This window comes from Delphinus delphis, chromosome X (genome assembly GCF_949987515.2).
Source record: "Delphinus delphis chromosome X, mDelDel1.2, whole genome shotgun sequence".
NCBI classification, from domain to species: Eukaryota; Metazoa; Chordata; class Mammalia; order Artiodactyla; family Delphinidae; genus Delphinus; species Delphinus delphis.
The window spans coordinates 2,145,434-2,158,801 of record NC_082704.1 but is presented as its reverse complement, the minus strand read 5'-3'; the positions used below and the strand labels follow the sequence as shown (position 1 = coordinate 2,158,801).

The 13,368-nt window shown below is 38.3% G+C and overlaps 1 protein-coding gene across 2 annotated transcripts in view; it reads right to left on the bottom strand.

Moving 5' to 3' along the window:
- GABRA3 (gamma-aminobutyric acid type A receptor subunit alpha3) overlaps nucleotides 1-13,368 on the bottom strand; it is a 250,009-nt gene that overhangs the window by 77,403 nt on the left and 159,238 nt on the right. For both annotated transcript variants that reach the window (XM_060002519.1, XM_060002520.1), the window contains exon 4: nucleotides 9,226-9,293. In XM_060002519.1, the coding sequence (XP_059858502.1) occupies nucleotides 9,226-9,293 (68 nt within the window). The remainder of the gene's footprint in view (nucleotides 1-9,225; nucleotides 9,294-13,368) is intronic.

Below are 13,368 nucleotides of genomic sequence, written 5' to 3'. Positions count from 1 at the left end.
AACTCTTACAGATAAGATAAAAACAAACACACAAATAGAAAAATGGGTAAATGACATGAACAGAAAATTCATGAAATGGATAAAAATTGCTAATAAACATGAAGAACATTTTCAAAGTTGCTGTTCATCTAAACATAAATTAAAGTTACAATAAATGTTCCAGGTTTTGGTAACAGCAGACTAAATCATTTGGATATACATTCCTATAGCTATTAATTATAAAGTTTGAACTAAAAATTATGGACATATAGCTAGATAGATATACAGACTATTTGAAACCAATGGGGAATGATTGAAAGCAGACAAAAACTTGAAGAAAGTTTAGTCTTGAAAGATGGCAGCACATGTGCTCAAGGCACTGCATACCCTGATGAAGGGCTGAAGCCTGTAGGAAGGGAGCCTTTCCCTAATTGGTCCACAGAGGAGCCAAATTTATGTAATTTGTCTAGAGGGGATACATTTCCTTATCTGCAAAAAGGCACTATATATGCTAACAGCTTGGGAGCTAGATAATAAATAGGTAGGATAATGATTTATAGTACAAAAACCTGAGAATGCTGAGACTAGAGGAACTTTCACTTTTAGGCAATCTCTTGAATTCACTTTAGCTCCTAAAGAGTCTCAGCCCCACCCATCTGAAACCTTGGGATATTGGAGCTTTTGGAAAAAGCCAACCAGAGATTTGATGACAGCCCTAGGTTTCCTTCAGGAGAGGGTAGGAGTGTAGAGAAGAGGGGGAAGAACTGACATGTTTCATGTCTAAACTTTAGCACGTTTGAGGGCAGGGACTGCGTCTTATTCACTACTGTATCCTTAGTACCATGCCCACAAAAAATCTGTGTGGAAGGGATGTATTCAAATCCATTTTATTCTTTCATCTTGCTGTGTTTTCAATAAAAGAGAGATGGTTTTTTAAAACAAAGAAAAAAGATGGCAGCAGCAACAGGTTAAAATTGTGTTTGTGGCTTTTCTTTTCTAAAGGTCCTCTCCCAAACCTAGAATTTCTGTGGCAGATACCACAGCCTTAATGGCTCAAAGTGGCCAATAATATGGAAATTTAGGAGTGGGAGTCTTGGAAGCAAGAGAGTCACAGAGGGGATAGGACCCCAAATCTGAGTATATACTTCGCCCCAAAACCTGGCTGACCACTACATACATAGTGAAAACTCTGAGGCTATGGAAAAAAATGCAGGCAGAAACAATAGGGGAGTCTTCCACTAAATGATAGATGACAAAACTGTGGTGGGTGATGTTTGTGAGTTAGGCAGAAATCAGAAAAATTATTGGCTTAATACCTCAGAAGACAGAGCTCAAAGCTGGCCAAAGAGCTGAAAATGCAGGGGGAAGCCTTGGAGAAAAACAAAACCACTGAGAGGGAAGTCCCAAAATCTGAGTAGAAACTCTGCTTTGACTGACGACTAAACTACACAAGGCATGGGGGACACATCTAGGTAGTCAGGTAAAACAAAGAAGCAGCCAGAAGCTACTTAAAGTCCTTTGGCTTAAAATTCCTTAATAGTTTCCAGTTATACCTGGAATAAATTCTAATACCTTTCTCTTACTTAGAAAGTACTTCATAAACTGACCCTTGTCTTCTTCTCTAAGCTCTTCTCCAACCACCTGTAGCTCTACAAATTAGCCAGTCTGGCTTTTCTTCTCCTCCAGCACACCAAGAATACCCCTGCCTAAGGATTAGAAGATTATATAATTTATTGTCTAAACTGGAACACTTTTGAGAGAGGAGGCTTTATCAACAGTTATATATCAGGACAACATGTGTAAGCCAGGACTATGCCAGGTTTAAAGCTGGAATTAGACTCCCACATAAAAGCAAGACCCTGAAGGGCTCCAACCTCAGGAGAAGGGTGAATTACATAAAAGAAACTAGATAAAACCAGTCCACAACATGAAAATTCAGAAAGGAAATTTGTCTATCCAAGCATGAATTCTGAAATGGACAGGAGTTTAGGGGAAGCATTTCTACTGAGATTTAGCAACTTCAAGCCTAATCTTATATGAGATCAATATTTAAATGTACACTTGGTTTGGGGCTTAAAAGCTAAGAAATTAACATAAAAATAGGTCTCAGGATGGGGATACCTCTATATTGACTTACAAAAGCAAACACTCTAAAGAGACATGGCCATAAATAAATGCTTTCTGAAAAGAAGTTCACAATCCACAACAACGAAACACCTAAGGAAATGGTAATAAGCAAGAGTCAGCTGATACAACATGTAGCTGAATTATACCCCTTCCAAGAACCTCACATAACAGAATAATCAAATAGATATTATAATGGAACTATAATTAAAATGATAAAAGTATCAAAGGAGATTGAGAACATGAGAATAGATCCAAACATTATGGGGTAAAAGCAAGAAAAAACAGATTTTAAAAAGGTCTATTTGAATTAGATATTCTGTGAAAGAAAAATAGTCACTGAAAATAAAAACTCAATGGATATGTTACACAGAAGATTAGATATTATTAAAGAGAGATTAGTGAACTGGAAAATACATGTGAAGAAAACTTGTTCAGTGTATATTTCTAACAAAGTTCTAAAGTGGGAGAATAGAGAAAATGGGGGGAAAATAATAAAGTACTAATGGATGACAGTTTCTCAGAATTGTTGAATATAAGCATCCTTAGCTTCAAGAACCTTAATCACTTGCAAGCTCAGTATAAAAAAATATATCCAAGCCAACCATAGTGGATTTGAAAAATACCAAAGAGGAGATCTTAAAAACAACAAAATAGAAAAGACATATTATCTACAAAGAAACAGCAGTTTGATAGCAGACTTCTTGAAAAAAACAATAGAAGCCAAAAGAATTCTATAGCCAACTAGATTATCATTTGAGAGTGGTTTCAAAATAAAGATGAGTTTAGATAAATAAGATAATATTTTCCCATGGCTGGGGCATGTACAGTATTCAGGCCTCATTCAGAAGTCTCCATATCAGAAAAGCATTCTTTGACCACCCTATCATAAATAGTAATCCCTCTTCCCCTTACCATGCATTATTTTTCTTCATGCATTATTTTGTCAGATAGCTCTGACAAAATGTATTTTTATTTGCTTACTCTTCCTTTCATTCCACTAGCCTGGATGCTGCATGAGAGCAGAGATTTTCTTCAGTTCACTGCTATATTCCTAGCACCTAAAATCCTACCTGACCAATAGTAGCTGGTTTATAAATATTTTTGAATTAAAAAATGATTGAATGAATCCTCAGGAAAGGAACTACTAAAAGAAGTTTTTCATATAGTTGAAAATGAAACCAGCAGGAAGATTCAAGAAGGAATGGTGAGCACAAGTGTTGACAAACTTATGGGTAAATTAAACAAATAATGGCTCTCTACAAATGATGTTAAGGACTATAAAAACAAAGTGGAATAAATAACTACAGTAAGCCACATGGAAGGAGGGAGTAGGGATACATGGATTAATATATTCTTGTACTATTTGGGAGGAGAGTGGAGATATTAAATTTAACATCAAGTATATATATCAACATTTAAGGTAACCATTAAGAATATACTAGAAATAAAATGCAAAACTTACAAAAGAGTAGAGAAAAAACCAAGGGGAATATAGAAAATGCCTCAATCCCATAGAAGGCAAGAAAAAATAAAGCATATAAAAACATGGGGGAAAAGGATATATAAAATAAGATAGTAGAAAAAAACAATATAATCTAATGATAAATAAACAATGTAACTGTATGTTATGTGTATACAAGAGTCACACCTTAAGGGCACATGAAAACACAAGTTGAAAATGAAGCGATGGAAACATATGTATGGATAAATCCTAATCAAAATAAAGTCATAGAACTATAAAATACAGACAGCAAAATAAAGTCATAGAACTATAAAATACAGACAGCAGGGACTATAAGACTAACACTTTTGTTCAGGATGAAATATTACACTAAAAAATGGAGTATATCAAGTGAAAAAAATTCTTAATTTTTATGTATGGATAACATGGACTCAAAATATGTAAGGCAAAAATTGAATTACAAGGAGAAAATGACAAACCCATAGATTCTCAGTAAATGAAAGACCAATCGAACCAATAATTTGTATGATAAAATAAGTGAAGAATCCTTTTGACAAGCATAAAGTAAGGAATACACATACACTTAACACTTAGTAAACAAACAGTATTTTTTTTTACCAAAAATAGATGATCATATATTAAGCCATAAAGCAAATCTCAAGAAACACAAAAAGATTTCATATCCTATAGACCATCTTGTTTCAATATGAGGCATTAAGTTAGAAATTAATAATAAAGTTTTACATTTGAAAATTAGAAAACCCGCTAAATTTTTTTAAGAAAACAAAGAAGAAACCATAAAGGATATTAGAAAATACTTAGAACTGAATAACAGTGAAAATGTTTATAAATGAAATCTTGTATTCAACTCCTCAAGTGCTGCTTAGAAGGAAATTGATAGCCATAAAGAAGTCTTAAAGATGGTCTTTAAAAAAGGGAAAACCATAAGCTAATCTGCCTCAAGAAACCAGGAACACAGAATTTCCCAAGAAAAGTAAAGAGAAAAATGATCTACACAAAAGGAAAAATCAGTGAAACAGAAAACAACAACAACAAAATAATACAGATGATGCACAAAATCCAAAACGGGTGGCTTTGACACACAATATAGAAAACTGACAATAAGTTTAATCAAGAAAAAGCAAGAAAATGTGGGAAAATTTGGGGTGAGGGGTAGAAATATAGATTAAATAAAATTGGGCAAAGCAAGTTGATAATTTTTGAAGCTGGGTGATGGATACATGAGGTTCCATTAAACCATTTTCTCTACTTTGGGGGTTGTGTGTGTGTGTGTGTGTGTGTGTGTGTGTGTATCATATATATAATCACTGCCAGCCTGTAGATAATAGATTGTAGGGAACTGAGAGTAGAGAGAAGGAAATCAGGGGCTTATTACAGTTTGATATGCCAGAGACAATGGTGGCCTGAGCCAGAATAGTAGCAGTTCAGGTGATAAGTGGTTTAATATGAGAACACCTATGAACATAGATACAAGAACCATGAATAACAGATTTTTTTTTAATTTTTGAATTTCATTTTATTTTTTTATACAGAAGGTCCTTATTAGTCATCAATTTTATACACATCAGTGTATACATGTCAATCCCAATCACCCATTCATCACACCCCCACCCCCACCCCCCACAGCTTTCCCCCCTTGGTGTCCATACATTTGTTCTCTACATCTGTGTCTCAATTTCTGCCATGCAAACTGGTTCATCTGTACCATTTTTCTAGGTTCCACATATATGTGTTAATTCACAATATTTGTTTTTCTCTTTCTGACTTACTTCACACTGTATGACAGTCTCTAGATCCATCCATGTCTCAACAAATGACCCAATTTCGTTCTTTTTATGGCTGAGTAACATTCCATTGTATATATGTACCACATCTTCTTTATCCATTCGTCTGTTGATGGGCATTTAGGTTGCTTCCATGACCTGGCTATTGTAAATAGTGCTGCAATGAACACTGGGGTGCATGTGTCTTTTTGAATTATGGTTTTCTCTGGGTATATGCCTAGTAGTGGGATTGCTGGATCATATGGTAATTCTATTTTTAGTTTTTTAAGGAACCTCCATACTGTTCTCCATAGTGGCTGTATCACTTTACATTCCCACCAACAATGCAAGAGGGTTCCCTTTTCCCCACACCCTCTCCAGCATTTGTTGTTTGTAGATTTTCTGACGATGCCCATTCTAACTGGTGTGAGGTGATACCTCATTGTAGTTTTGATTTGCATTTCTCTAATAATTAGTGATGTTGAGCAGCTTTTCATGTGCTTCTTGGCCATCTGTATGTCTTCTCAGGAGAAATGTCTATTTAGGTCTTCTGCCCATTTTTGGATTGGGCTGTTTGTTTCTTTAATATTGAGCTGCAGGAGCTGTTTATATATTTTGGAGATTAATCCTTTGTCAGTTGCTTCATTTGCAAATATTTTCCCCCATTCTGAGGGTTGTCTTTTCGTCTTATTTATGGTTTCCTTTGCTGTGCAAAAACTTTTAAGTTTCATTAGGTCCTATTTGTTTATTTTTGTTTTTATTTCCATTACTCTAGGAGGTGGATCAAAAAAGATCTTGCTGTGATTTATGTCATAGAGTGTTCTTCCTATGTTTTCCTCTAGGAGTTTTAGAGTGTCTGGTCTTACATTTAAGTCTCTAATCCATTTTGAGTTTATTTTTGTGTATGGTGTTAGGGATTGTTCTAATTTCATTTTTTACATGTAGCTGTCCAGTTTTCCCAGCACCACTTACTGAAGAGACTGTCTTTTCTCCATTGTATATCCCTGCCTCCTTTGTCATAGATTAGTTGACCATAGGTGTGTGGGTTTATCTCTGGGCTTCCTATCTTGTTCCATTGATCTATGTTTCTGTTTTTGTGCCAGTACCACACTGTCTTGATTACTGTAGCTTTGTAGTATAGTCTGAAGTCAGGGAGTCTGATTCCTCTAGCTCTGTTTTATTTCCCTCAAGACTTCTTTGGCTATTTGGGGTCTTTTGTGTCTCCATACAAATTTTAAGATTTTTTGTTCTAGTTCCATAAAAAATGCCATTGGTAATATGAAAGGGATTGCATTGAATCTGTAGATTGCTTTGGGTAGTATAGTCATTTTCACAATATTGATTCTTCCAATCCAAGAACATGGTATATCTCTCCATCTGTTGGTATCATCTTTCATCACTGTCTTATAGTTTTCTGCATATAGGCCTTTTGTCTCCCTAGGTAGGTTTATTCTTAGGTATTTTATTCTTTTTGTTGCAATGGTAAATGGGAGTGTTTCCTTAATTTCTGTTTCAGATTTTTCATCATTAGTGTATAGGAATGCAAGAGATTTCTGTGCATTACTTTTGTATCCTGCAACTTTACCAAATTCATTGATTAAAACCAGAAATTTGTTTCCCAGCCAGAGTGATCATAACTATTCTTCCTTGTGACACAATGGAAGTTCAGCTAAAAATACCCTGAAATTTATTTGACCAAAGCCTGCCCTGTCAGGAAAGAGACATTCTGCTGCTTCTGCTTAATCATGAGGGAGAAGACAAACAAGCAACTGGAAGATGAAACTTTAGAAGAGATAAAACATCTGGATTGTTTGAAATGTCTCCAGAGTCTCTGCACATCCATGTGTGCCTGCTTGGGTGGGAAAAGAGAAGGGAAATGAGCTGGTTTTGGCAGGAGCTATGTGTATGTTTCTGTAGTATCCCTGAATTTGGGTATCTGTTTGCACATGTGTGTCTATGGAGTGCCTGGGATGGTGTGTAGGCTGTTTTGTTTTATTCTGTATATATTTTCTTATTTTGTCTGAATATATTTATGGGTGTTCATTCATAAGTGAGAGTGAATGAGTATGTGTGGGTGTGTGGGTGTGTGTGTGTCCAAAGAGTAGCTTCAGTTGCTTTCTTATGAAAATCTTAATCAATCACTAATTCCCAGCAATACAAAGAGAGCTTCACCTCCCTGGTGAGTTTGGTTATCCCCAGTGGACTATGAGCTCTCTGAATATGGATTCCCTAGAGCCCCTTAATGCAGAGTTGGGCCTCTAAGGAGTACTTGTTGAATGAGCAAATGTCAACAGTTTTAATTCATACCTGGATCTGAAGCTGTGGGCATTAATGGTCAACAGGTTGAGAGGGGGCAATCTAGACATACAGGCTTTCCTGTTGCCACTAAGAGAGACTCACATCCTCCATCCGTCTTACATCAAACATGTCCCTCACTGAGCTCTCCCTATGTGTCAAGTACTCTATGAAGTGCCAGGGAAGCCATGGAGTACTTGGTACTTGCCTTTAAGGAGTTCACAGGGAATTTACTATATCTCTGTATCCCTTTCTTTATTCCACACTTAAAAGACAAAGTTCAGGACTCTACCTTCCCCCTGCCTGGCATCACAGCCACTCATGACTTCCTCTCCTGAGAATTAGCTTGTTTCTCCAACTGACTCCTACACCTTGCCTGATTGAAATAAAAGCCATGTAAAATCAACATACCTAAACCAACTCTCAGCCTCCAGTCTGCTCCCCCTTGTAGTTCATGCTGTACAGACTGCCAGATCAATCATTCTAAAACAACACATGTATATTTTTACTGCCCTAGTCTAACCCACTCAATGACTCTGTATTACCTATAGGAAAAAACTCTATCATGACACTACACAACTGCTTGTAGTTACCCAACAGATCTAAATAAGCTTTGTCCCCTGCTAAGTAGTAGTCCCACTGAAGATAAAGAAAAAAATCTATGTAGTGAGCATGGATATTTCATATTTTTGAACATAGTTTTTCTGATTCTAAGATTTTAAACACAAAGTCACTCATTCAACAAACCTTTTTGGAGCATCTAATCACTGTCTGACATACTGAGCAGATAATAGCTTCTTTGTGTCCCTTCATGATAATTTTTCAAATGACGATATTTGGTATCTGAAGTAGATATTGATCAGATGCCCCATTAGGACAGGGTCTCCTGCCTCAACTCTCCACTGCATGCCTTGCTTTGGCAGAAAGGGAGAATGGTAGGAGAAGGGGAAGTCCTTGTAGATGTCTCATGAGTCATCCCCTTGCTAGTTCTGCTGTGCACTACCCTATTCCTTGAATCTGTTCTGATGCTCTCTTCATCCTCACATCTGTAGAAGGACCTGTTTCTAGTAGGTTTGACTCTTCCTCCAAACACTTTACATCACCATGGTCTATCCACTTCCCCATTGAATAGGGCTTGTTTGCAAGGAATGGACTTCTACTTTTTTTGGGGGGGATGGACTTCTTGAATGACACTACCAGTTGCTAGACTGAGAGTCCCCACCATGTGCACTCCTCACATGACCTATATGTGCTGATATGTGTGTGGTACTGAAATGTGAAGTGTGAGGTCAGACAAAGTTTAATTGAGGATAGGGAGAAAAGCTGAATTTTGAAAGAGATGTTATAGAAGGGAAAGGTACTCCTGGTGGGGGATATATGCTTGATATGTGAATAGGTGGGAAGAGCAGGGCAAAAGATGGATTTAGCTAAATGTAGGATGATGAGGGTAGGGCATTCATGAGACAAGACTTCTCCTTAGAATATAGCTCCAAGGCCCTGCCATAGGAAAACCTCAATTTATTTTCTTTGATCTGTTGCATCATCTTTCACTTTTACCTTTGCAGAAACTATACTTACCATGTCAGTGTCTGACACAGGGCCAAAACTGGTCACGTAGATGTCAGTCTTAACTTCAGTCACTGCATCTGGTTGAAAGAAAGTAGAAAAGCAGAGTGTTATGAAAGACTGTTGCCTTAGCTCAGAGAGAGTCCAGGGCAGTACTCCAAATGATAGCAAACTTGTTACTTCTAAGAAAGGATACTTGGTACAATCATAGGAAAACCCCTTAAAAAACTCTCACTTGTACTATTTCTTCACAGAGAATATGCTAGGCACAGGAACAAAATCCATCCCTTTAGGTAACATTGAGAATGGCGGCAGAACCTCCAAACTCCAAAGCTTAGTGAGAGCCCTTCGAGATCTCTAACATTCACACCTGCTGGGCTCTCACACTGGGATTATCCCTACCTGTGGTAGGTTACAAATGTTCCAAGAGCCAACCCTTTTCCACTTTCAGGAATGTAGGATGATTGTACTCCTAAAGTACGGAAGGGATGTGTGACTGGTTTTGGTTGTAGGAGGAAGTAATATGTGTCCCTCCCTGGCTGCAACAATTAATGTCCAACGCAAGACCCTACCTGCCATGGTCACCATGGAAACATATGTTAATATGGAGCTACTATAAGATTGAAACAGCCTGGAATGATGACCCAACACTTGGAGGACAACGGCACTGGAGAGTTGCCTGGATCCACAATAGACTTTGCATCAATGAGAAGTACTTTTGTTGGGTTAAGTGACTGAGATTTGGAGATGATTGATATCACCTGATACACTCTCTTTGCATTTTTTTCTCTTGCAACTGTGTATTTACTCATCTGCCTTGCCACATAACCCAAGAGCTCCTGAAGGGCAGTGTCCCTGTTTTGTTATCTCTGTATCCTCAGTACATAGAAAAGGAGCCTGTTATTGAGATGGTGCTCACTGAACATTTTCGGTATTAATGGATGAATCTCATCACATATATATTTGCCAAGTTGGAAAATGATACTCAGAGAAGTGAAGTTATTGCACTGCTAAGTTTCTCTTTTCCTCCTTCTGTCATCCCTGTTTACCCCATTGCAGCTCAGACTAGCTCACCCACTCAAGCATACCTCAGAGTACAGGGTAGCCTACCTCACCTTAGCAAAGTCAATTACAGCCTACCAAACACCTCATCATTACACTAAATTCAAACAAGATCCACTCCAGCCCAGCACACCTGACCCCAGTAGAGCACACAAGTAACGCAGCTAATACCAATAAAGCCCACATAGGACTTGATATATGTATACTATAATGAGGCTGGTTACTGCAGTCTATGGCAGTATTTTTTTAATTTTTAAATTTTATATTTCCTTTTTAATTGAAGTATAGTTGATTTAAAACATTATATTAGTTTTAAGGGTACAATATTGTGATTTGACATTTTTATAGATTATGCTCCATTTAAAGTTATTGTAAAATATTGGTTATATTCCCTGTGCTATACATTACACTATTTCTTTTTTCCCATGGAGAGGTAATGGACACACATACTCCATTCATAGCATATCCACTATATTCATCCAGTCCTGGGTCCTAGCCCAGATGTACTTTATGTCTTATTGACTTCACATTTTCCAGAGCCATCTCTTAGGCTCTTAATACATTATTCCCCTACACAGGCACAAAGTATACTTAAGGCCACTGTACACATCCACAAACATTCCATTTTCAAAAGAGACTATGAGTATCATTTAATAATAATCGACACTGTAGTCAATTCACCAAAACACACAATCTATCTACTTCCAAGCTTAATCAGCAAATAACATGTCTCTGAAGCTAGAGTTGTGTTTTAAATATTTGGGCTCTCATCTAGAGCACAGTCTTCCCTCAGAGATATTTCTGTGCTTCAAGGACAAGAGACAACACTTCAGAATGCAGAACATGCCCCCTAAACACTTGTCTCTTCAGATACACTACCAGATTCATTGGCTGGGGAAACATTGCCATACCCCAAAGTACATAAAACAAAATTAATTAATTAATGGGAGAGACCACAATTACATTTGAATCCAATATTCCAGGCAGGACATAGTTAGATACAGAACAACTTTCTAAACCAATTTAACTGTAAAACTGTAAGATACCTATGCAGATTCAAAACAGGGGGCCCAGGGACTTCCCTGGCAGTCCAGTGGTTACGACTCTGTTCTTCCACTGCAGGGGATGTGGGTTCGATCTCTGGTTGGATAACTAAGATCCCACATGCCACTTGGCACAGCCAAAACAAAAACAAAAACAAAACAGGGGACCCAGACTATAGGAGAAAAAGAAGAGAGATAGTGGTGATAAAGTCAGGAGACTGCTCTAGCTCTAAGAGGAGAATGGAGTCACTGTAGGTAGAAAAGGAAGAGTCTTTGACTGGGATGGGAAGGCTTGCGTTCTGGATCTCTGTCTGACTTGCTGAATGCCTTAAGACTTTTCTTCTTTTGGCTTTTCTCTTGTACAATGAGGGTTTGGTATCAAACAAATTTGAATTTTCTCTCTGCTCTAACTAGGAACTCTGAACGCAGGGCCAAGCAAAAAGCATCTGACTAAAGGTGCCCAATGGTAGTAAAAGGCAAGTTTTCTCTGCTGCCTGAGGAAGGTAGGAGGTTTGTATGATCAGGCCACCCAATGTGGCTGTTCTCTTGCTCTCTGTACATCCCCTGCTCCACCAGTCCCTGCTTCACCTACACCCACTCACATGACTGACCTTCCCTCAATCATAGGGCCTAATCAGTAAATGCCTATGTACTTGTCTCTGGCCCCAGCTAATGATCTAATCTTTAGATCAGAATTATCTCCACTATGATGATTTATCAAAGGGGCAGTGAGGGGTGAACCCCTCTACTGGTTTCCCTGGCAACCAATAAGCACCGACCTAAAGTCAATACTCCTGTAACTGGTAACCTCCCTCCCCATCCCACCTGGGAGTGAAGACTGCCACCAAATCCTGCCCACCTCTGCTGCACATGGTGGGGTGTCACTCCAGGACCTTGGTTCAGACAAGGAAGATTCACCTTATCCATGAAACCATTGATGTCTCTGTCGCTGACTCCAGGCTCTTTCTTTGGTCTCGAGGCTGGGAAAGTACAGGGCTTGCAGGTCTGGAGGGTGCAACCCAACAAGGTTTAATGCAAATAAGGTATTCCTCCTCTCTCTCAACTGTTCACTGTCATTTAAAAGACACCCATTGGGACTTCCCTGGGGATCCAGTGGTTAAGACCTCACCTTCCAATGCAGGGGGTGTGGGTTTGTTCCCTGGTTGGGGAGCTAAGATCCCACAAGCCTTGCAGCCAAAAAACCCAAAACATAAAACAGAAGCAATATTGTAACAAATTCAATAAAGACTTTAAGAAAATGGTCCACATCAAAAAAATTTTTTAACATCTTTATTGGAGTATAACTGCTTTACAATTGTGTATTAGTTTCTGCTGTATAACAAAGTAAATCAGCTATACATAAACATATATCCCCATATCTCCTCTCTCTTGCATCTCCCTCCCACCCTCCCTATCTCACCCCTCTAGGTGGACACAAAGCACCAAGCTCATCTCCCTGTGCTATGTGGCTGCTTCCCACTAGCTATCTCTTTACATTGGTAGTGTATATTGACATTCCCCCAGTGTTGCACACAGGGACCACAAAGCCCCAATGACTAAATCCCATTTTTTGACTAGGAAATCCAGCTGCCTTGGAGCAGGGTATGTGACAACACACAGAAGTACCCTGCAGAAGTAATGTACAGTGATTGAAAGCATGACTAACTGAGTTTGAATTTAGGTTCTGCCATTTACACTTTGTGCGCCTTTTGTCACTTAACTTCTCTATGCCTGTTTATTCATCTGGAAAATTGGGATAATGATAGCACGTACCTCAGAATTGCTCTGAGGATTTAAGGAGACAGTATTGAGACCAATAGTTAGAATAAATCCAGTTTTCAATATATGTTACCTGCTGCTGCTGCTTAATACTATTCCAGAGGCAAGACCATATGAGATACCCATAAGGCCAAGTGGACAGAACTCACCCAGAAGTCTAAGGTCCTCAGTCCCAGACAAAGAAGAGAGTATCCACCCACCACTCTAGCTCCTCTGTGTGAAGGAATGATTAGAAGTTTGCTATTTCATTTAATTAAATGAAAAGACCAGT